General features: G+C 34.1%; 4 protein-coding genes across 5 annotated transcripts; 3 read left to right on the top strand and 1 right to left on the bottom strand.

Annotated features, from left to right (window-relative positions):
- Positions 1-8,365: 8,365 nt before the first annotated feature.
- LOC11445672 (uncharacterized) lies at positions 8,366-12,517 on the top strand. Its single transcript, XM_003607590.4, has 5 exons — positions 8,366-8,522; positions 8,836-9,783; positions 9,887-10,086; positions 10,540-10,781; positions 11,294-12,517. Exons 2-5 carry the CDS (start codon positions 8,863-8,865, stop codon positions 12,214-12,216), a joined length of 2,286 nt encoding a protein of 761 aa, XP_003607638.2. The 5' UTR covers positions 8,366-8,522; positions 8,836-8,862; the 3' UTR covers positions 12,217-12,517.
- A 1,763-nt stretch (positions 12,518-14,280) lies between these two features.
- On the top strand, positions 14,281-17,280 carry LOC11445915 (F-box protein At4g22280). Of its 2 annotated transcripts, none has more exons than XM_003607591.4 (4): positions 14,281-14,438; positions 15,002-15,946; positions 16,475-16,624; positions 16,722-17,280. In XM_003607591.4, exons 2-4 carry the CDS (start codon positions 15,011-15,013, stop codon positions 17,004-17,006), a joined length of 1,371 nt encoding a protein of 456 aa, XP_003607639.2. In that variant the 5' UTR covers positions 14,281-14,438; positions 15,002-15,010; the 3' UTR covers positions 17,007-17,280. The 2 variants fall into 2 exon arrangements, with proteins under 2 accessions (XP_003607639.2, XP_024638534.1); XM_024782766.2 differs by having other exon boundaries at positions 14,282-14,438; positions 14,999-15,946.
- Positions 17,281-18,790: 1,510 nt separating this feature from the next.
- On the top strand, positions 18,791-21,692 carry LOC11446278 (uncharacterized). The gene is made up of 3 exons (XM_024781578.2): positions 18,791-19,197; positions 19,367-19,436; positions 20,662-21,692. The coding sequence occupies exons 1-3, from the start codon at positions 19,046-19,048 to the stop codon at positions 20,935-20,937; spliced, it is 498 nt and encodes a 165-aa protein (XP_024637346.1). The 5' UTR covers positions 18,791-19,045; the 3' UTR covers positions 20,938-21,692.
- An 869-nt stretch (positions 21,693-22,561) lies between these two features.
- Positions 22,562-23,980, bottom strand: LOC11443901 (putative F-box/FBD/LRR-repeat protein At4g13965). The gene is made up of 4 exons (XM_024780672.1): positions 23,783-23,980; positions 23,310-23,660; positions 23,061-23,222; positions 22,562-22,973 (listed from the first exon to the last, which is right to left on the bottom strand). The coding sequence occupies exons 1-4, from the start codon at positions 23,978-23,980 to the stop codon at positions 22,677-22,679; spliced, it is 1,008 nt and encodes a 335-aa protein (XP_024636440.1). The 3' UTR covers positions 22,562-22,676.
- Positions 23,981-24,480: the final 500 nt, after the last annotated feature.

Genomic DNA, 24,480 nt, shown 5'->3' with positions numbered 1-24,480 from the left:
TGTGGTCCATGAAGATGCGAAGAGCCCTTGATATGAAGAACAAATTCAAGTTCGTAGATGGATCCATACCAATACCTGAAGAAGATCATCTGAATTACGCAGCTTGGGAAAGGTGCAATAATCTTGTTCATACTTGGATAATCAATTCTATTTCACCTTCAATTGCGCAAAGTGTAGTGTTTATAGAAAATGCTATTGATATGTGGAATGACCTAAAAGATAGATTCGTGAGAGGAGATAGAATTAGAGTAGCTCAATTGCAGGAAGAAATTGCAAATTTGAAGCAAGGTAGCAAGAAAGTTACTGAGTTTTTCACAGAATTGAGAGGTTTATGGGAGGAATTGGATCAATATAGGCGTATGCCTCAATGTACTTGTCCAATTGCCTGTACATGTTTAGCTATGAGGAATAACAAAGCTTTTAGAGCAGAAGATATAATCATCAAGTTTCTGATGGGATTGAATGAAGATTATCAAGGAGTAACATCACAAGTTTTGTTGATGGATCCTTTACCTTAGATAAATAGGGTTTTCTCTATGGTTATGCAGCAAGAAAGAAAGATGCAGTATAATGTAGTATCATCACCAACTATCTCTTTGGGTGATACAACTTCTGGCTTAGTTAATGCCATGGATGGTCAGAGGCAATTTGGAAGAGGTAGAAGAAATTCATTTCAAGGAAGAGGAGGAGGAAATCCCATAGTGTGTAGTTTCTGTAATAGAACTAATCACACAGTTGAAACATGTTACAAGAAACATGGTTAGCTTCCTAATTGGGGCAGAGGAGGTGGAAATTCTTTTGCAAATGCTAACTTTGTGGATTGTGAAGATGTTGAATCTAAAGGAAGCACTTCTGCTGGGAAAAATGATGAAGGTGGAATGATGCTAACTAAGGATCAGTATCAAAATTTGATTGCATTATTGGAAAGAAGCAATGTTGAAGCTAAAGGTTCAGCAAACATGATGAAGACCAAGAGCTCAAGTGTTAACATTGGAGGTAAACTCTTTATCAATAATGCTATTTGCAAAATTGATGATAGTAGTTGGATTGTTGATACTGGTGCAACACACCATACATGTCATGATTTAAGTTGGTTCACTAGTTATAGTGAAATTAAACCAATTAGTGTTGCTTTACCCAACAAGAATATTGTGGAAGCTTGTCACAGAGGAAATGTGAAGTTGTATGATTCTTTACATATTCAAGATGTGCTATATTTACCAGATTTTGCTGTCAATCTCATATCTGTCTCAAAATTGTGCAAAGAACAAAACTGCATTTTGAATTTTGAGGCATCAGTGTATTATACAGGAAAAGAAGTATACGAGGAAGATTGGTTTGGCTGAAGAGATAGATGGACTTTATTACTTGAAGGCTGAGAAGAAAACCATGAAACAGCCAAAATTTCAAGTATTTCTGTTGCTAATAATGAATCTAGTAGTTTAGTGCCTTATGGAATTTTATGGCATCTTAGACTTGGGCACCTATCTCATGATAGAATGCAATATATGAATAAGATGTATAGTTACATTTCTGTCAGTGGTCATGTTGCTTGTGATGTATGTCAAATGGCAAGATAAAGAAAATTGCCCTTTTGTGTCACTAAGAATAATGCACATGCTATGTTTGATCTTGTGCATGTTGATATTTGGGGCCCCTTTTCTACTGAATCTATTCATGGTTTCAGATATTTTTTGACCATTTTGGATGATTATAGTAGACATGTTTGGGTTGTTATGATGAAAAACAAATCAGAAGCTTCAGAAAAGATCAAAAGTTTTGTTTATATGGTGGAAAACCAGTTTGAAAAGAAAGTGAAATCCATCAGAAGTGATAATGGACCAGAAATTTTCATGAAAGAATTTTATGCTAAGAAAGGTATCATACATAAAAGAAGTTGTGTGTATACACCACAACAAAATGGAAGGGTAGAAAGAATATACCAACGCATATTGAACATTAGTAGAGCCTTACTGTTTCAGTCAAAATTACCTAAGAAATTATGGTCTTATGCTGTGTTACATGCAGTTTTTCTTTTAAATAGAATACCTACTAAACTTCTACAAAATAGGTCATCTCATGAAGTTTTATATAATCAAACACCAGATTTGAGTCAACTTAAGGTGTTTGGTTGCTTCAATTATGCTTTCACTTTACCTATTAACAGACATAAGTTTGATCCCAGAGCAAAGAAGTGTGTTTTTCTAGGTTACAAATCAGGAATGAAGGGCTATATTTTGTTTGATGTTCAAAATTCTGAAGTGTTTGTATCCAAAAATGTGAAGTTCTTTGATTTGGAATTCCCATTTCATTCCTTACCTTTGAATCATGTTCCAAATACTCACATTTATATAGATAGCAGACACGACTTGTCTGCCAAGTTACCTGATGATACAGAAGTTTGTATGCAAGATACTACTTTTGAGGATGTTCCTGAAGATGATATTGTCACTGATGATGTTGAACAACTTCATAAAGCTGATGAAAATGTTGAGCCTATATCTCTTAGAAAATCACAAAGAGTTAGCAAAACCCCTTCACACTTGCAAGATTATGTTTTTCATTCTTCTGCTTATCCTATGACAAATTATGTGTCTTACTCCCAACTTGCTCCACAACATCAAGCATATGCTCTCTCTATTTCCCATGATATAGAACCCTCTAGTTTTCATCATGCCAATCAAGACTCCAGCTGGATAACTGCTATGCAAACTGAACTTGAAGCACTTAATGCTAACAACACTTGGGAGTTTGTAGATTTACCATCAGATGTTGTTGCTATTGGTAATAAATGGGTTTACAAGATTAAGAGACATGCTGATGGTAGTGTTGAAAGATTCAAGGCAAGACTTGTGGCACAAGGATACACTCAAACAGAAGGTTTAGATTACTTTGAAACCTTTTCTCCTGTTGCAAAAATGTCTACTATCAGAGTACTCTTGGCTCTTGCATCCATACATGGCTGACATCTTCTCCAATTGGATGTTAATAACGCTTTCATTCATGGTGAATTGCATGAAACTGTGTATATGAAGGTACCTCAAGGAGTATCTTCTCCCAAACCTGGACAGGTTTGTAAACTGCTTAAATCTTTATACGGGCTTAAGCAGACCAGTAGACAGTGGTTTGAGAAACTCACCACATTTCTGTATGCCCAGGGTTTTGTTCAAGCAACCTCTGATCACACTTTATTCATCAAATCCACTGCAACTTCCTTTACTGCACTTCTTGTGTATGTAGATGATATCATACTTGCTTGTACATCTCTCTCTGAATTTGATGAATTAAAATTTGCTTTAGATCAAACCTTTAGAATCAAGAATCTTGGCCAATTGAAATTCTTCCTTGGCATTGAAGTGGCACGTTCTTCTAAAGGTATTTCACTATGTCAGATAAAATACTACTTGGAACTTCTAGCAGATGCTAAGCTACCAGTTGCAAACTTGCCAGTACACCTCTTGATCCTTCTTCACGTTTACACTTAGATGGAGGTTCAGCTTATCATGATGTTGCTGCCTATAGGAGATTGGTTGGTAGGTTATTATACCTCACAACTACTAAACCAGACATTGCCTATGCTACACAACAACTTAGTCAATTTATGGCTTCTCCCACAGTTACTCATCATTATTCTGCATTAAGAGTACTCAGATATCTTAAGAGATCACCTGGTCGTGGCTTATTTTTCCCCCAATCATCAGATTTACAACTATTTGGGTTCAGTGATCCTGATCGGGAAGGGTGCATAGACACTAGAAAATCCATTTATGGGTACTGCTTCTTCATTGGGAAATCTCTAGTGTCCTGGAAATCAAAGAAACAAAACACCATCTCTTGCTCCTCTGCAGAAGCTGAATATAGAGCTCTAGCTTCAGCAACTCGTGAATTACAATGATGTGTTTTCTTCTTCATGATTTGCAGAAATCACCTTCAAGATTACCAGTGCTTTACTGTGATAATCAGAGTGCTTTGCATATTTCGGCCAATCCTGTGTTTCATGAACGCACAAAGCACCTTGACATTGACTGTCACTTGGTTCGTGAAAAATTACAAGCTGGAGTTATGAGATTATTGTCTATTTCTTCACATAATCAAACTGCTGATGTCTTTACCAAAGTTTCAAACCCACGCCAATTTTATGAGTGTGTTAACAAGCTAGGGTTGATTGATATATACCAACCTCTAGCTTGTGGGGGAGTATTAGAGCAAAACATTGAAGAGATAAAGTTGCAGGCACATGATAAGGATAACATGGAAGTTACTTGATACGCAAGTTAGGTTTTGACATTGTAATTTCACTTTCATTTACTTTACATTTGCATTTCATGTAGTTTGTTAGAAGTAGATTGTGATGAGGTGTCACTCTAAGCTTCTATATAAGCTACTCTTGTAACCGTTTTCTGTCAACGAATCATTTCACTCTGTTTCTTCATTCTCTACTTTTCAAGCTTCATCCATGGCGCTTTTGTTCTTAGAGTTAGCTCCCATATTCTGTAAAATTTCAAACCCTAATTCCATAATCCATGAGGTAGACTTGTTTCACTCTACTTTTCCTTTCTTCGATATCAACTTCTCGTTGCTGCACAAACTGCACCAAAACTTCATTGTTGTTACCCTGCTGCCAGTCTCTGTTTAACTAATGTTGATGTAGTCGTTAAGTTGTTGACTTGAATCAAAATGCTTCCTTTCAAAAGCTCGAGGGTGTCAAAACGCTATGTTTAATGGTCACAAATGATCATTTATAGTGCTAGAAAGACAACTATTTACAACAATAAATGCATTTCTAGCATTATTAAACGACATTTATAGTGCTAGAATGATCATTTGTGACGATTAAACGTAACGTTTTGCCACCCTGAGTTTTAAAAGTTAGCATTTTGGTCCAAAACAAGTTAACGACTACATCAGCATCAATTAATTATTAACTGACAGCAGAGGTAACGGTGAAATAGTTTATCAACTAAAAGAACCTATTTGAAACTTTTGAAACTTAAATGACTAACTTGAGAATTCTATCAAACTAAAAAGACCTAAGTGAAACTTTCGAAACTTAAAAGGACTAATTTGAAAATTCTGTCAAATTAAAAAGACCAAATGTGACCCAATATATTCTATTTCTTCTGTTTACTCCTTCATTTCTTCGAAACCCTCTCATCCCTTCGGTTCAAACTCGCAAACAAAATCTTTTAGGCTCTGTTTAGATAACTTAAAACTAATGGAGCAGAGCGGAATAAATATTTCATTCCACTGTTTGGATATTTTATGAGAGAATGAAACAAATTTCACAATCCATTGTTTGGAAAGTTGACGGAACGGAATGAGTTATAACATTTTTATTCCAATTTTACCTTTTATTTAAAAAGACATTAATAAATGAAATTCTCAACTCAATTCAATCAATGTGGTTATTTTGGCGTGTTCATCAGCAGCACCTGTATAAATGGTTCTTTGAAACGAGTACCTTCGTTCATGAGTACTCAATGCCAACACATGTTCATAGCAACCATAAAAAATAAAAAATAAAAAATAAATAAAAAACATTACAGTATGTGGAAAGGAAATATGGTGGGGAGCATTCATTAATATAAGTCAAATATCAAAAAACATCTTTTTTGTTACGATAAGAAAAAAATATATGGTGTGGAGTATTCATTAGTATTAATAACCAATTTAGTGACTGATTACTTCATTTATAGAGATGACCATCATCTTTGTCCTTGAGAGCTTAACTTAGTTGGTATGGACAATATATAAAATATAAGTCCGGTGTTCAAACCTCGGCAAAAAAAATATAAAAATGACCATCTTCCTAGCTATTAAGCATAGTTTATTTAGTTTTTTTTTTTTTTTTTTTTTGAAAGATTATAGTTTATTTAGTTGCAGAACAGTACTTGAAGAAGATGAGGAGAACGGTGAACGAGTAAGAAATGATAGAGAGAAAGAAAAAATGGTTAAATATGTTTTTGATCCCTACATTTTACGCGATTTTGAGAATAGTTCCTACATTTCAATAAATGTTTTTAAAATCCCTACATTTTTCCTCCGTTAGCGTAAATAGTCCCTGTTGTCAAATTTCTAACGTGATGTCAATGTTGGTGGTTCAATCTCGCCGGAAAACGGCGGGGAACTTCACCACGGTCTTTCTCCGCAACGTCGTAGATGCGGATCGCCGGTGTTCGTGACATTTCCAGTGAAATATGTTGGTTTAGATGGAAAGATTTGGAGGCCGAAAGCGATGATGTTATCGTTGAAAGTGTTTGCTGTTGCGGGTGTGGAAGGTGTTGTGGTGGAGATTTGGTGGGGTGGGTTTGAACTTGTTATGATGGCTTGTGTTTCATCAATATGACACCGAAGGCAGAGACCAATTGCACCAACGAAAGAAAAATGTAGGGATTTTAAAAACATTTATTGAAATGTAGGGATTATTCTCAAAATCGCGTAAAATGTAGGGACCAAAAACATATTTAACCCAAGAAAAAAAAAGGTTAAAATTGTAAATATGCTGTTAATGTATTCCATTCCATTGGATACACTCCAATTTGGGGGAATGAAAAATTGGTTAAATGAGTGGTATTGGATGGAATGATTTCCATCACACTTCATTCCATTCCATTCATTTTTTACAAAACCAAACATTGAAATATGACTCTATCCCCCTCCATTCCACCGCTCTTTACCAATCCAAACATAGCATGAGTTAAAAGAGCCAACAACTGTGGAGCCCGGATACGAGATACGATACATATACGATACTGCACCGATACTCCGATACGAAAAATTTCAAAAATTAAGATACGATACGACTGTGATACGTTAATAAAAAAAATTATATAATTAAATGTACAATATAATTATAACCATTTTTTTAATATTCAAGTATATTAACAAACACAAGAAATCAGGCTCGTAGCACATTAATATAAATATATACTCCCTTCGGTCCTATTTACAAGAGAAAGTTGACTTTTTAGATACATTAAATAATGTATGTATCTAGTCAAGAACCTAAACCAAATACATAAATTATTTAATGTATCTAAAAAGTAAATTGTTTCTTGTAAATAGGACCGGATGGAGTATAATATTGACGATTAAGAGAGTGGTCATTAGTCAATTACATGCGCAATACATACCAAAAAGAGCATCATGAGTGCTATACATCAATGCTACACTATATCCAAAAGGAACTTGTTAGTGCTATACTATATCGATCCAAAAAAGAATTACTATATAAAAAAAAAAAGAACACATCAGTACAAAGAGTTAACACTAACAAGTAACTAACATTTACATCTCCTCTCCTCCATTCCCATCATCAAGATACAAATCAACTTCCAAATCTGGTTCATCCAAAGACAACTCTGCTAACTCAATTCCAACACCATCAAGCGGTTCATGCGCATCTCCACTAATGTCCCACATTCTTGATTGTCCTTTCTTATATCCATCTTCTTTCCTTGACAATAGTCGAAGATTAATATGCACATAAACCAAATCTTCTACCCTTTTTGGATCCATTTTGTTTCTTTTCAAAGAATTGATAAAAGAGAAAGTACTCAAATTTCTCTCACAACAGGAGGAAGAACAAGGTTGCACAAGAAGCTTTAAAGCAAGCTTTTGGATAGTTCGACGGTGCCCAAAGTGGACGGCGACCACTTTGAAAGAAAAAGTTGAAAACCTAATTTCTCAGAAAGGGAAAGATGCAATTGGTTGTGTGGTGTGATGTGGGCCGTACTGGCACCAAAGAAAGATAAATGAAATGTATATATATTATAGTAACATAATGTTTTTAGGGTTAATAGTGTTTTACCCCCTGTAATATAGGTCATTTCCGGTTTTACCCCCTGTAAAATATTTTTTTTGGATTTCGTCCCTGTAATTTGAAGATTTTTGGTTTTGGACCTTCATGAATTTTGGTCGTACAAAATCAAAGATATGACATGGGGTAAACCGAAATTTGCTCAAATTAACAAGGGGTAAATCGAAATTTGCTCAAATTACAAGGGGGTAAACCTATATTTGCTCAAATTACAGGGGGTGAAATTTTTCATGAAAGTCCAAAACCAAAAAATCTTCAAATTTCAAGGATGAAATTAAAAAAAAAATATTTTACTAGGGGGAAAATCAAGAATGACTTATATTACAAGGGAGTAAAACACTATTAACCCATGTTTTTATTCTTATTTTTTACAAAAAAAAAAAAAACAGAAATCAAAATAATATAAAAAACACAAGTATCCATGCGTATCGGAAAATAGCGGATAATTATTTTTTGAAAAAATAAAATTTAATATTTGGATACTCTTCGAATGCATGTCGGAAATATCGGACAGGTATCGGTATACGCGAAGGATTCGGTACGTCATCCATCTTGAAGCCACCAATAAATCGACAACAAAGTAGAAATGGGATAGGACAAAATCACAAAACCAAGTGTTTCTCTCTCACAACTTGATATCACTCTGACTGACCCTGTTGCGTGCAGCATCCTCGCTTGTTCAGTCGCTCACATTATTGCTCAGGTAATCGCTTCCTTTTGTACGGAAATTGAAATCAATGAAACTTTCTTCAGATTATTGTTTTACGATGTATATTTATTTTTAATTGAATTGAAGTTAAGTTTCTACCATTGTTACACTAATTTCCTACCACACAACACAACAAAACACGCATTCGAATCTTGTTAGGTTTTAGATCAACGAGTCTCCGAACACACACGTAACTAGTTGTGTTGGTTTATACTTGCTTGTGGTTTCTTTGGAGGTTCGACCCCACCATAATAATGCTAAGTCCATTGGTAATGACTTTTAAATCGTAACCATCTATCTATTACAGGAAGATTTCATTTAGCCTTCAGTGACAATGGCTAGATGGGATGCAATCTTGTCTCTTCCGGTGCAGAATCCCACCTTGGAAATTTCTTCTGATAACTTAGTTTGGTCGAAAGTGGAAGGTTGGCATGATAAATTAGATAGAGTTGCTTTAATCCCATTTGCTAGAGTTAATGATTTTGTCAAGGGTGAATCTAATAATAAAGAATGTCCTACAAGATTTCACGTCGAAGCAAGGCGTCGACGATCTCCATCAACGACTTCCAAGAAAAAGGTTGATGGCATACTAGAGTATATTTTGTATTGGTGTTCCTTTGGTCCAGATGATCATCGAAAAGGTGGAGTTGTTCGACCAAGTCGAACTTCATATGCTCCAAAGAAGAAAAATGCTGGTCGCCCAAATACCAAGCGAGGTTGCACCTGTCACTTCATTGTCAAACGTCTCATAGCTGAACCTTCGGTTGCCTTGATCATATATAACGATGACAAGCATGTGGATAAAAAGGGTTTACCATGCCATGGCCCACAGGATAAAAAGGCTGCTGGAACACCTGCTGAGTTTGCCCCATATATTTCAGAAGATCTCCGACTTCGGGTTTTATCCCTTCTATATGTTGGAGTGTCGGTGGAGACCATTATGCAGAGGCACAATGAATCAGTTGAGAAACAAGGGGGTCCATGTAACCGCGACGACCTTTTGACTCACCGTTATGTTCGACGACAAGAGAGGGAAATCCGTCGTTCTACATATGAGCTAGATGCTGATGATTCTGTTAGTATCAGCATGTGGGTTGAAAGCCGCCAGAGTAATGTTTTCTTCTACCAAGATTTCTCTGATTCTGATCCATTCATTTTGGGCATTCAAACTGAGTGGCAATTGCAACAAATGATTAAGTTTGGGAACCGTGGTCTGCTTGCATCTGATTCACGATTTGGTACAAATACATTAAAGGTTTGTTTTTGACTTTCTCACTTGATTTTGAGTAAGCAGACATATATTACTTTCATTGAGTTTCAAAGAAACTAACATCAACCACATTGGTAATTTCGTGTAGTACCCGGTTCATAGTCTTCTAGTGTTCAACTCAGACAAGAAGGCCATTCCTGTGGCTTGGATAATAACACCAAAGTTTTCATGTTTGGATGCCCATCGATGGATGAGGGCTCTGCATAATAGAGTACACAACAAAGATCCTACTTGGAAATTAGCTGGCTTCATAGTAGATGATCCACAGTATGATGTCCCAGCAATCAGGTATCTTCAATATATCATTAAGCTGGATAATCTCATTAATAATTGGTGTCTCTTTATGTAATTTGAATCCTTTGCATATAATTTTGTGCTAAGTAGTTGGTTGAAAACTTGAAAAGGAATGTATGTAGTATTTTAAATATAGACTCTTCTTTGTTCAGATTATCTACTGACTTGCTTTGCTCTGCTTTTTTCTCATACCAAAAATCAACCATTTCATTTTAATTTTTCCCCTTGAGGCTAATTATTAAAAAGTTGAACCTGAGTTTTGGATAAAAAATATATTTTTGTCCTTGATCTGTTCATATGACAATGCTGATGACTGGTTCAAATTTTATTCTTAACAACTATCTGGCATTCTGAACTGAAACCTTGTGTTTTTCTATATCACTTAAATTAATTTAACTTGTCTCGATTTATTGATTGACAAGTATTTATATTCCATATATTTCTCAGGGACGTGTTTCAGTGCTCAGTATTAATAAGTTTCTGGCGGGTTCGACATTTATGGCATAAAAACATAATGAAGTGTTTGGAAACGGATATGCAAATAAAGATATCCCAACGGCTTGGTTGGATAATGGATAGTATTTGCCGCCGTCAGGGAACCATGTCACTCTTTGAAGATTTTGTGGAGGACTTCATTGATGAATTCAATTTTATGGACTATTTCAAGGCAACTTGGTATCCTCGAATGGGTTAGTAATATATTTCTATATACAGGAAGTGATTTGTTGCCCATTTTCCTGTAAAATTGAGAAATAATAGTATGTCCAGAACCCGTTATTGTTGTGTTCGTTTTTATTGCTCTTTATGCCTTAAGAAAGGAAGAAAATATGAGCTTTCACATCAAAACTGGTCTATACCGCAGAAAGTGTGGGGATTTGATTTCAATTTTTTTGATCCATTGATGATAATTATATTTCAATTTTAAATAAAAATTTGGTATTGTTTTTCAATCATCGATTAAATTGATATGGTCATCTCTAAATTTCTATAAATATTATATTTAGGTGTTAGTCTTATTGGATGGTAAAAATCTCTTAATAGTTGTACTTGTTAACCATTTGTGCGACTTTTGCCTCTACTTTGCACAACTTGTATAATAATATTTTCCAGATATTTCCCGAGGCTTTGTCTGTTCATTCCATATCATGAAGCTGTTGTTGGAATTTATGTACATTAGACTTATTTTATCCCTTTGGTGCAGGAGCATGGGCTGATGCACTTAAAACTTTTCCGCTTGCTAGCCAGGAATCTTGGGCAGCAATCGAGCTTTACCACAACCAACTGAAGATCAGGCTGTTGAATGAGAAAGACGTCGACGCTTATCAGCGTGCTGACTGGTTGGTTGACAAGCTAGGCACAAAAGTCCATTCTTATTTTTGGCTTGATGAATGCTCAGATAAAGACGGTTTTGCACGATATTGGAAAAACGAATGGACGAGTGGTTTGGCATCATGGCGCAAAGCATTGAAGATTCCAGATACCAATGTCTTAATGGAAGATGGGCGTGCTAAGGTGAAAGACGAAGATGACCAAGATAAGACTTATATTGTATCGAACCCTGGTTCAATGTTGAGCATCTGTGATTGTTGTTGGGCAAAAGATGGCAACCTTTGTGAGCATATCTTGAAAGTTCTTAGTGTCTTCCGAAGTAGAGGATCAGTTCTACCATCTATCAGCTTATTGCAGTATCACCAGGCGTTAAAAAGCATGCTGCATTGCCCACCTTTTGATTCTTTAATTCGTGATCATGCTGTGTCTTTGGCAGTTTCAGTTCAGAGGCAGTTAAATACGCTGCTCGATAAAGAAAGTGTCAACACTGCTGTGGAGCCTAATGAGAAACGGATCTTTATTGATATCCATCAGGAGAGCTCCAGGGTAGTTTCAGCTGCCCAAAATCAAGCCTTAGTTTGTAAGATGCATGCTGTTAATGATCTTTTATCTTGGGACAGCGGTACTAGATATGGAAAACCATCTGAGATTGCTGGAGAGAACAGTTTACATGCTGACATGGATGTTGACCAATCATCAATTTTTGTTCCTTCTTCTGGATTGTATTCTGTTGATGAGACTGTTTCAAGTAATAATGCAGTCCTGGAGGCATCTAAAGTAAATTCTGCTTCGTAAAATGGTGTTGCTTTGGATGAGATTAATGAAGATATTTGTAAGGGTAATAATTCTATGGATGTGGATCCCCTAACCTTAGACATCCCCTCATAAATGGAGGCATCTAAAGCTTCAGAATGGTGCTAATGTCTTGAATGAAGGATGCTGATAGCCACTTGAGCTCCTCTTAAACATCCATGGTGCCAATTCCATGAATGTGATTTCTCTATGCACTGGTTCACTAATGATTCATTTCAAAAGTATTCCCATATTTGTCTAAATTTTTGTTCAATTTATTATAAATTGAGAAATAATTTTCTAATATTTTCTCACAATTTTTTTTATGGAAAAAAATAAAAGAAAATTCCTCACAAAATATTTTGATTCACCCTTCTAAATTATAGGTAAATAAGAAAGAATCAAAGTGATCTAACTGTCCCGCCAACTAGGAGTATTTTTAGATGTGACTTTTTCGATGGTTTATGGTCTTTGATGACTAATTGGTTAGGTGTTGCAACAGCAGGAAACGACAATATTTATGAACATATTTTGCATTTGAGCAATGATATTTGTACATCAATTCCATGACAATTTTAGTGACAATCTTGTTTTTCTCTCTTCTTATTGGTCAAAAACAATGGAGAGAGAAAAAGGAAGAGAGAGGATAAGACCATAATGTAAGTATGAGAGAGAAAGTTGTATAAAAGTTGTCACAAATTGATTGTACAAATATCATTTCTCTTTGCATTTGACTGCGATGTGATTTTTCGATAATGGAGTAATTGTTTTTGAAAATGGTTTGGTAAAGTAAGTTTTGGACTATTTGGAATGGTAAAGATTTTTAACTTTTTAGTCTAAAAAAAAAAAAAAAAAGATAAAGGTTATCTTTTCATTTTAGTCTATATAATTTTTTTACTTCCGCAAATATTTTAACTTTTCATTTTGGTTTCTATAATTTTTTTTCAACTTTTAGTACCGCAAAAGTTTTGAGTTGACACTTTCGATACTTGTGTTTTTAAGTCAGGTCATATGTACCATTCAAATCTTTAAATTAGATTTTACGAAAAATGTTTAGAATATTATAAGAATATCTGTGAAAAAATTAGAATATTTGAATAAAATATAAAATTTTAAGAGCAAAAACATAAAATATACATATTTAATTCATCCATTTTTTTTAACAAAAATGTTCAATTCATCTCTTGTTAACAAAATTAAATATTTTCAAGAGAGAATTTTATAATATACTATTCACGAATACAATAAAATTCTAATTTTCAAATGATATAAATGAGCTTACTTACAAACAAAAGGCACAAATAATGATAAAAAAAAACTTTTAGGCTTTGTTTGATAAAAATAAAACTATAAGTTAGCTGAAAGCTGAAAAACTAGCTTATATCTGATGACTCATAATTGATAACTTATAGTTGAAAAACTCGCTTATTAAAAATAATATGTTTGGTAAAATTAGTTGTTGAAGTGACTCATAAATATAAAATGACATGTTTTTTTTAATACTTGTTTTATAAGTTATTTATTTAATTTTAAATATTTGAATTAATTTTAAATTACTTTCATCTCCAAAATGATAAATGCTTTTTATGAACTAAATTAATATTTTTTATTTCACTAAAATGGTTGTACTATTTGTTACAGATTTTATTTAAAACTATATATTATATTAAATGAATTAAAAGCAAGTTAAAAAAAAGAAAAAAGAATAAAGAACAAAGAAATATATAGATATAATAACATGCAAATGGCTAGTGGGTAGTTTTTTTTTAAATGTAAAAAGTGGGTAGTTACATATGAATATGGGTAGTTTTTTCTTATTAAAAAATAATAAAATAAAATTAATAATGTTAAAATTTGAAGAGAATTTAAAAAGCTATAAACACGTCATGTTTTAATCCAACAAGATTACAAGCTAATTCAAGAAGTTATAAATTAGCTTTTTACTGTTACCAAACAAAACTTTAGAAACTTAAAGTCCAATTTTTTTAGAAGAGTTAAAACAAAATGTTAAAATATTTATAAGAATAAAAATATATTTAACCCTAAAATAACCTCAAATGAGATAGTGAATATAAAAGAAGAAGAAGAAAGAAAGGCACAACATATAAAACGCAGGTTTCTGGCTCTGTGTTGGAAGAATAACCGTAACGAACGAATGAGAGTCTCGCTCCTCGCCTCACCGGAACGAACACTCCCAGGCGCTCTTGTCGTCACCGTTTTCTTCAGTTGAGTTATCACAAATTTCTCATTTTTTTATGTCTTCTATTCAATATCAGTTAGTAACCGTTCAAATCATTCCGTTGCATTCAAATCATTCCGTTACATTCAAATCAGTTGCAATTTCTCAATCGTTTGTTTGGGTTTGTACGTTGTGTCTATTTTCTTTGCTAATCGCATCGATGTTGTTTTTATTTATTTATTCAAATGTGAAATTCATGACTGCATATCAACTGTTTGTGAAAATGCCTAAGACTATTTGTTGTTTAATTAACAACATTTAGTGGCTTATCATTAGCAATTCGTTCGCTATTCTCATACGAATCAATGCTTTGCACATCGTTTAACAATTTTTGTGAAATTGCCCGTCTGTTAGTCAAGTTCATGAGTGAGTGCATATCAACTGTTTTTGAAAATGCCTAACAATTTTTTGTTTAATTAACAACATTCAGTGCCTTATCATTTGCAATTACTTCCCTATTCTCATATGAATCAATGATTTTTACCATTCATGGGGGTGGTTTTCTACTTGTATATTATTTCATTATTTTTTGTTTTATATTTTTAGCAGGCATAGCTCATGGCTTCTACAATCTCATCATCAAATTCACATAAGCTCCAAAGATATCATATGGTCGATATGAAAGATATGATTAGCGATTTACCTGAGGGAATTCTTTATTATATTCTTTCTCGCCTCTCTACGGAAGAGGCTGTAAGAACTTCTATATTAGCAACAAAGTGGAGATACTTGTGGACCCAATTACCCGTCTTTGATTTTCGAGATTCATCTCCAAAGCGAAATTCTAAGTCACCAGATTGCCTCGTAGATCTAGTGGACCAACTACTTCACAAATCCAACCGTATAAAAAAGCTCTTCATTGAATTACCAGTAACTATTGTTGATGCAGGGAAAGTTAGTTCTATGTTATCTTCTGCATTGATGCATGATGTCCATGATCTTACACTTAACCTAGAATCTGAAAATAGTAGGTTTGTGTTACCCAATAGTTTCTCGGCATCCCGGTCATTGACTAAGTTGGATATAGTATTTGGCTTCCTTGATTCTGTACCTGATGGTATCTGTTTCCCTAGCTTAAAGATATTATCTTTTGCACATGTTACCTTCACAAATGAGAAGTCGGCTCAAAGACTTTTTTCTGGGTGCCCTGTCTTACAAGATTTGTCCTTTGAAAAATGTTACTGGGTGAACATAAACATTAGTGTTGCAATTCCAACATTGAAGAAGTTGGACATCTTTTTCAGATCTTCTTCTCTAGATCGTAACAGTTGTATGTTTAAAATTGATGCTGTGAATCTTTTATCTTTAAGTTACAAAAGTAACCCAACTATAAATTGTTTCCTTGTTAACTCTACCTCCATAGTTGATGCAAATATTGATCTTGGGTTTTTCTGTGTCCAAAATAACGAACTGCATGTTGCTGTATTTGCAATTGAGCTGTTCAGTCGTCTTGGTAGTGTAGAGTCTCTCAGGCTATCAGATCAAACTATTCAGGTATGTTTGAATGTTTACTTATTGTTTCATTAATATAATATAGGGTAAATACCTCTTTTCGTCCCTGTAATATTAGCGAATTCCGGTTTTAGTCCCTGTAAATAAAAAGATTATAGGGACGAAAAGAGGTATTTACCCTATAATATAAATATTGTACTCCTTTGTAATGAAATATAAGCAAATCTTAACCACTTCGATCTTATTTAACAATAGTATCTCTATATTACCCCTCATTTAATTTAACTTTTTATATTTTCAATGACCCAATTTATTAATCATGGAGGGTAGTTTAGACAACAGACTTGATTTTTTTTATTTATTGGATTGCATCAATTAAATTTGATCAATTACATTTCTCAATAGGCTTAATAACATTTTGACCCCTTAAGTATTACGAAGTGTGATCAATTTATGTTTATAATTTATAGATAATGTCTATTGTAAATTTTGATTGGTCATGTCCTTGTATTATTTGCATATTCTTTCAATATCACAACGATCTTGACTTGTTTTTGTTTCCCTTGCTAGTGTCTTAACTATGCAAAATCTGCTCTTCATCTTTTACCTTCGTTCAAGAATTTGACGCGTCTTGAAGTGCATTTCGATGATCCTAGTTGTGAAGTATTAGCAGACATTCTCCGAAAGAGTCCTAAACTAGAATTTCTTCACATTTATGGGGTACATCTTGTATCTTGCTCCAGATTTTCTTCTGCCACCTTTAACGGCTAACAATAATTTTATCTCAGTCTATTGACTTGTGTATTGATTCGTTTAGGGATCTTACTTATCCTTGGATAGTGAAGACTGGACATCAGATTCACTGCCTTGCTGTTTCAAATCTTCTCTCAAATCATGTGATATTTCAGATTTTCGTGGAGATGAAGCCGAAATCAGATTGGTGAAGTTTTTGTTAGAAAATGTCACGTTATTAAGGGAGATGAACATTTACTGTACTGGATATCTATCAAAAAAATCGAAGAAGCTGGCTGATGTGAGGAACCAATTGCAAGCTTTAGGCATGGGAAGTTGTGTCATTAACTTGCATCACTCGTGGTTTTGATGTTTTGGCGGGTGTTGAGTAAAGATTCATCTATACCTCAGATATTGATTGTAGTTTCATCGGATGACTGTGCCTGTTTGATTTAGTGTGGGGCATTTTCAATGGATTTTACATGTAGCAAAAATTCTGTTTTCACATAGATTACCTTGTGGAATCGTTATTTTCCCATGCATTTGTAAGAATCTAAAGTATCTAGACTATGTTTTATTTGATTGATAACTGGTTAAGTGTTGCTGGAAATAGAACCATTTGTGTCAAGAATAGATTTATATCATGGGAAATGCTAACTTGTGCCCTTAAGACACAAGTTAATAAATCAAATATAGAAATGGTTTATTGGAAGGTGTGTATTACATTTAATCTTTAACTTTTTAATGAATTGAATGCACACATAATTTTTCTTTTGGGTTTCTTAACATGTGCCCGTTAACACTACACTTATATTATTTGCATACCACATAATATTGGATAGCATTGTGTAGAGTTAAAATCTTCAGAATGATTTACGAAGTTGTAAGAATTATCAAGTAGATTTGTTCACTAGTTAAGCATCATTGTAATCAATCCAGAAATGGTATTCCCAAGTTAAGCATCATCTATAGGACTTAGGATTCATCCTTAGCAGTAAAACTATCGAGATAAACCATACCAAGTTTTCTTTCTTTCTTCTATACATCACATTACTTTGGTAAATATTTTCCCCATATCTTCCGAAGAATCTATAACTTACATACTATGCTCTATTTGATTGAAAAGTGGTTAATTATTGCTGGAAATGGAACCATTTGTGTCAAGAAGGGTTGTTCTTGCATCTTGAGGGTAACATGTTTGACAAAAATATTTCAGAACATGTTTTTCAAAAGGTTTCACCTGCTTCTTTCCAAAGGCTAATGAATTAGATTGCTGGAAATGGAACCATTTGTGTCAAGAAGGGTTGTTCTTGCATCTTGAGGATAACATGTTTGACAAAAATATTTCAGAACATGTTTTTCAAAAGGTTTCACCTGCTTCTTTCCAAAGGCTAATGAATTAGATTGCTGGAAATGGAACCATTTGTGTCAAGAAGGGTTGTTCTTGCATCTTGAGGATAACATGTTTGACAAAAATATTTCAGAACATGTTTTTCAAAAGGTTTCACCTGCTTCTTTCCAAAGGCTAATGAATTAGATTGCTGGAAATGGAACCATTTGTGTCAAGAAGGGTTGTTCTTGCATCTTGAGGATAACATGTTTGACAAAAATATTTCAGAACATGTTTTTCAAAAGGTTTCACCTGCTTCTTTCCAAAGGCTAATGAATTAGATTGATCAGTTTTGTGTGTATATTTTTTTTTGAAAGAAATCAGTTTTGTGTATTGTTTCCAGCTAAAATAAAGGGGATATAGCTTATCATTAAAATTAGGGTCACACTGACAAGTTAATGAAACTAAAAATAGTAATTTTGCTTTGGAAACAGTATTTGAACACTATTGAATCCATCACTTTTCACTTAAATCCAACACGATATTTCTATTTTTTTCCCTTAACCATCACCCTAAGACATTCTTTAACATTTCCCTTAAAATATTAACACACAATCATAACCTTTTTCAAATTTACTGACTGCCTAGCTAGTTCTGTATGAGAATCATGTCTAGCTGTTTAACCATCCATTTTTCTTCACACAATGAAAAGCTTTTCGTGGCAAGGCACAAACTGAAAATAAATAAAATATTTTGCGTATGTTCTTATATAATATATATATTTTTTTTTGTGCAGATGTGGCTTACTTGAAGCAATAAATAAAGCATCCATTCACACTTGAAGAAAGAACATGATTCTTTCTTGATTTCTTTTGTTTCAACATGCAGTAAACATCAGGCTTTGAATCAGAATAGAAAACACAAGAGCTTCAAAAGTAAGAGTTGATAGAAGTGATAAGTGACAACTCAAATGAACAGAGCCATTTATTCCTTAAGTCCACAAGTGAAGCAATATTCACACCCTCTAAATAAGAAAAGAATATATGCATGCATGATCAATTGAGGAGGAAGCTGAAACGATGAGCCGAAACATGAACAATTTTACGCCTTTGCCGCGGCTCCGGAGAACAGATTCTAGAGCCTATGATGCTCCTCCTCACACTTCCAATAATCCTCATGAATTCAATGAAGTTCCTGTGTTTTTCAGATCTATCACTCTTCTAGAGCCAATGTAAGTCTATCACATTCTTGATTTAATAACAATTTTTTTTAGGATACGGCAGGGGAATATACAAAAGAAAAATTGAATTTATGTCTATAAAAGAATAGAGTGGCAATTGAAATAACCATTGTTTGATGATAACAACTTGTTAGTATTTAATTTTGGTTTATATTAGCAGGATGAGAGGAAGATCCACTCCACTTGTGGGAAGTCAGAAGAACTCCTACAGAACATCACAGGATACCATAGTAAGGTTAAATTTAAAGTTTTCTTATGTGTTTAGTTATGTAGCACTGACACTTTAAATTATAAGTGTGTCTGGTGTTCTATATGTGACTGATACATGTGGTTACATTCAATAACTTCTATTTTGTTAACTTATTACCGGTGTTTATGTGTCTGTGTCTGTATCAATTTTTTGTATCTGTTTAGACTACCTATTAATTACATACATAGAACATAATATTCAGGAAACCAGTTTTTTTTATTGAAAAAGGAACACACCATGAGATCTTGATTTGTCTGTCCTACCATGAACTAACGAATGCAATGTAAGATAAACCAAAATAATAAATAGTTGATTAAGGAGGAGAAAAAGATGAAGTAGAATAATAATAATGCAATAGTGAAGAAAAAGGTGTTTGTATGATTTGTGATTAATGAGAGAGAAACTACGAAGAAAATCTCCAATTACTTCCATCGAGTTGTTGTTGTTTTTTTGGAAAAAGAAATTGTTATGTAATATGTGAAGTGAAGAAAAGGGAATATAATAAATTGTGATGTAGGTGTGGCTTTTGTTGAAATGAAATGAAATGTGCAACAAGTTTAGTTAGGGGGTTGATTTGTGAATGTGTGTGATATTTGATTTGATTTGGTTTCAATGCGTATATTAAACTTTTTTCAATTCAATTGGTATGGTTTGGAGAATTGCATTTTTGATGATATCATGATTCGATCTTACATTGCATTCGTTAGTTCATGGTAGGACAGACAATGCCGACACGGACATGTGGTAGGACAGATGATATTAGTGTGAGAAGATATTTCATTGTATGTAAACTACTGAGATGATTATATATAGATGTTTGTTTCAATTGATTTAAATTTTAGAGAATTTCAGGATTTCATAACAGACTTAATTACCTTTTTGATTCTCTAACTATTTAATTGATATCGGACTTTGAGGACCGAAATAAATTAATTTTTAGTTAGAGGACCAATCTGATACCAATTAAATAGTTAGATGATCAAAAATGTAATTTAGCCTTTCATAACATGTTTTCAGCTGGTAAATAAATAAACAATGAAACTGGTATTCTCAACTCTCAAGAGGATGAAAAAGGAACACACCATGATAATGAGATCTTGATTTTTTGTAGTACTAATATATTTCTTCCAAATATTGTTTTTCAGCAAATTAAAGGAGTGTTCTATTTAGTTACATAAATTATTATAATTTTTAACAATTTGCAGTTTTCCAGTACAACCCCACAAACTTATAATCACAATGAGGATATGAGAAGAAGGGGTTTCAACCCCACAAGACAGAGAGAGGACCGTTCCTCAGACATCAACTCCTTTCTAGGACCGTTCCAAAGTGTCTGGGAAGGTAGAGTCATTCTAATTGTGAGGAGGGAGAGAACCGTGAAATTGACACGGTCTCATCCCTTACTCCAATGGGATTCACACTATGGGAGTTCCTTTTACTTGACCAACTTATTTGGATTTCCATTACCATCCCCCTATTGATTGGCATTGTCTTCCAATTAGTGGGTTGATGCAGCACTGAAAGCGAGAAGTAGGCATAACTGAAATATGTTTATACTAAGGACGGAGGGAGTACTTGTTTTGAACCGAGGAATTTCCACCGTACATCATTTGTGGGTTTAATTGCTCCAAATCCTCCTTAAATATCCATCGATAACCTCAATTTTTGACCTCTAAATGCAATCTGGGGGGATGCACAGCATAACCTTCCAATTTAATAATTCTCTGGGGAAAGCACCCACGTTGTCCACTTGTGATATACTCCATAAATGATTCCCTAGGGAGAAAAATTAGCAACATGTGTTCTAAGTCAACAGTGACCAGATCGTTTTCAAGATGCATGGGAGTATTTGTACGTAGAGCGACAATGTTGTTTACTTTGGAAAACCAACCCAATATGAGGTGACCTTTGTTCACCTAAATTAGTTGGATCATCATGTGCTACAAAAGTTAAGTAGCAAGCAACGCCTATACAATTGGTGTCATCAATAATGGGTAATGTATTCATGCTTATTGAACTACCCACATTTTGTTTGTTGAACCACATTGGATTTTGTGTTATGGGAATAACAATATCATCAGTCCGACCCCTTAGGGGATTGGATTTCATGCGCACCTGATACCAGATAAATAAATTAGTTATGTATTTTTTTAACTTATAATTAATGTATGTATTTGTTAGTTTAATCACATAAAAATAAATATAGACAAGAGGAAAAGGATGGTGTAGGCACCTTAAGGAGTTGTATCATCCAAGAAAAAGCCATTTTATAACAGCATTCCATGTCAATTAAACTGGGGCAGTCAAAAATATATAATCCATAATGAACAGAAAGTGTTTGTCTTAATGGCCAAACAAATTTTGATGGGAGTTCAGCTGCTTACAGTGCTCCAAGTTCAATTCTCTAAGTTTGGAAAGTTATTTCATGCTAGAAGGTAGTGTCACAAAATTGTTCCCCCCTAACTTTAGCATTTCTAAGCAATGCAACAACCCAATTGCATTAGGGACTTGAAGAAGATTGCAGAAACTTAGGTCAAGAGTTTGCAAGCATGACATACTAGATAATGAATAAAACAATAAATTATGAATATTATATTCAACTATTTATTAAATATAGGCTTCTGAGATAATATTAAATATGATGACCAACTCGTTTATATACCTTAATTGAGACTTTTCACATCGGCGATGAAAGTAAGCTTTGATCTTACAGTGATTCACATGTAAGCATCCATTCCACAGCAATTGAAACAGAAAGGAAAGACGAGACACAGTCCTCTTGAATTGCAATGATTATTTCCCAAGCAACTCTATCAGAGGGATGAAGTCCAGAATTTTTTCTTTTCTTGTAAACATCTCTGGGAACCTATTCGAGCCTCTTTCTGCAAGTTACTTAGACTGCTCACCTGATCTTACCTTCGGGTTTGGTATAGATTCTGAGACAGAATGTGATGTTTCATAGGAGGCGAGCTCATACATACAACAATAGCCTTGGTTGCATATTTATGACTAAAATCACCTTATTATGACTAATTGTCGGGTGAAGACAGAGAGATATAGTTACAGATATAGAATCCAAAGAGAGATCAACATTTCTAAAGCATATATCATAAAAGTTATAAGGATAAACTATTGTACACAAAGTCTCAAAATTATTAGAGTTATTACAATGTTGGTGAAAAGCTTAAAAGTTGTTGTAATTGCATGCACACATGCAATATCAATTATCATTCAAATTAATAAATAAAAGTTGACATTTGCGGGCTGGGCACAAAGAAGATAGTTCATTGAACATTTGGTGCTTTGAAGCGGTCTCTGCAGATTTGGCAAACTGAATCTTCATAGTTGTCAATACTCCTGAGTTCTGCATGATATATTTTGCAAACTGAAGCTCACAGTTTATGCTTCTTATGCTTCTAAGTGAGCATGTTGTAAGATGATATAAAAGACAATCTGGTACAATTTGTTTTTCTCGGTCCTCCCATTCTCCAGCAACATCATTGTTGTAAGTATCAACCTATACAGAATTGAACTTATTTTTTTTGAAATGTGGTACCGAAAATAAATAAATAAATAAACAGGACAAAAATTTAAAATGAAAGACCTCATCAATGATAAGAGTTTGAAGCTTGGGAAACTTATAAAGCAGGTTTAACAGCCAGATCCACTTGGCCTTCCTGGTCTCCCGCAGTAGAGGAGGGAGGTCAAATGTAAGGTCGAGGTAGGTTAAATTGTGAAAGATGGCAGATATATTATATCGCCAAGTCTGCATGAGTTAGAAATAAGATAGAAATCATTTGAATAAATAAATATTTTAGTTTAGTCTTTGATATGAATATGATACATAACATACCATATGTAGGCGCAGATGCTCCACATTATGAAGCTGATCAAAATAAATATGCAAACCAGAAATGTTAGCTCTAACCAATTTGGATAAGCTTGTATCGATAGGTCTACTACCCGACAGAGTACGAATAAGTCTCGTTAGTGCTAAATCCTTTGTTACCAAATCGTGTATAATGGGACAGGCAAGTAGAATTTTGCTGAGGTAAACAGGACGTCCGAAAGTAACAGATTCCAAGTGAAGGACTTTGAGTAACGGGAGATCAACATCTGGATCTCGTAAGATTGTTACGCTCTTCAATTTGAGGAATGTCAAGGTTTTGGTATTTAGAACCAAAGAAGGGAAATTTGAAGTCCTCTATTAAGTGCAGCAGAAACGAATTTGGTGGTGACGTTTGAGGTTGAATGAGACAATGGGATTCTTATCGGCGGGTGATAATTATCACGAGCGGCTATCATGGATTCGAAGAATTTGCGAACGGTGGAAGGATCTCGAAAGTGGCTGTCATCCAAATTGAGGATGGGTTGTGAGAGGAAAACTGAATACCACCTCTTTGAGAGCATGGTTATGATGGCGACGTCTTTTATCGAGACAAATGAGAGAATCTGATGAAGATATGTGTCTGGTAGATCATTGATCGGTGTGTAATCATCATCCATACGCAGCCGCTGTGACATTGCGGTTAGAAGAAAGAAAGGATCACAATGTGGAATGGAATGGAATTGGAGTGAAGAAACTATATTTATTGGGTTTGGAATTCTTATTCTATACTTACATGAGAAGCCCAAGCCCGAGCCCAATTTGCTTTTTACACTTCAAAGTTTGTTTTTTTTTTTTTTATTACATTAGGATTTATAATCATGATTTTCGATTTTCCAAAGTTATTTTAGAAAACATTAATGTCCGGATCCAAAATGTTTGATTCTTTTGGATCTCATGAGATGATTTTGAGTAAAAGTTGGGTATTGATTGTGATTTGTCGTGTGTTTCTATTTGTTGGTCATATTCTGAGATTTTTTTACATTCTCAAAGAAAAACGTTACTCTGAAATTATATCAATGTATTGTATGATTGATGGGAAAGTCAAGTTAAAGAATGATGGAATAATTAATTTGTATGTTCTTGCTAAACGCGTTGCTTGTGTTAATGTTCATGGTGAAAGTATGAATGTTGTTGT

The sequence above is a fragment of the Medicago truncatula genome, chromosome 4, assembly GCF_003473485.1.
Source record: "Medicago truncatula cultivar Jemalong A17 chromosome 4, MtrunA17r5.0-ANR, whole genome shotgun sequence".
Classification (NCBI taxonomy): Eukaryota; Viridiplantae; Streptophyta; class Magnoliopsida; order Fabales; family Fabaceae; genus Medicago; species Medicago truncatula.
This window is presented reverse-complemented; position numbering and strand designations above follow the sequence as displayed.

Excerpts from the sequence above, each read along its gene's own strand:
- LOC11445672 (XM_003607590.4), top strand. The coding sequence starts at position 8,863 with ATGGCTAGATGGGATGCAATCTTGTCTCTTCCGGTGCAGAATCCCACC. Across the intron at positions 9,784-9,886 it reads TTGGTACAAATACATTAAAG|TACCCGGTTCATAGTCTTCT; the intron begins GTTTGTTTTTGA and ends AATTTCGTGTAG. Across the intron at positions 10,087-10,539 it reads TATGATGTCCCAGCAATCAG|GGACGTGTTTCAGTGCTCAG; the intron begins GTATCTTCAATA and ends TATATTTCTCAG.
- LOC11445915 (XM_003607591.4), top strand. The coding sequence starts at position 15,011 with ATGGCTTCTACAATCTCATCATCAAATTCACATAAGCTCCAAAGATAT. Across the intron at positions 15,947-16,474 it reads TATCAGATCAAACTATTCAG|TGTCTTAACTATGCAAAATC; the intron begins GTATGTTTGAAT and ends TTCCCTTGCTAG. Across the intron at positions 16,625-16,721 it reads AATTTCTTCACATTTATGGG|GGATCTTACTTATCCTTGGA; the intron begins GTACATCTTGTA and ends TGATTCGTTTAG.
- LOC11446278 (XM_024781578.2), top strand. The coding sequence starts at position 19,046 with ATGAGCCGAAACATGAACAATTTTACGCCTTTGCCGCGGCTCCGGAGA. Across the intron at positions 19,198-19,366 it reads ATCACTCTTCTAGAGCCAAT|GATGAGAGGAAGATCCACTC; the intron begins GTAAGTCTATCA and ends TTATATTAGCAG. Across the intron at positions 19,437-20,661 it reads GAACATCACAGGATACCATA|TTTTCCAGTACAACCCCACA; the intron begins GTAAGGTTAAAT and ends AACAATTTGCAG.
- LOC11443901 (XM_024780672.1), bottom strand. The coding sequence starts at position 23,980 with ATGTCACAGCGGCTGCGTATGGATGATGATTACACACCGATCAATGAT. Across the intron at positions 23,223-23,309 it reads AGCATCTGCGCCTACATATG|ACTTGGCGATATAATATATC; the intron begins GTATGTTATGTA and ends TAACTCATGCAG. Across the intron at positions 22,974-23,060 it reads AAACTCTTATCATTGATGAG|GTTGATACTTACAACAATGA; the intron begins GTCTTTCATTTT and ends AATTCTGTATAG.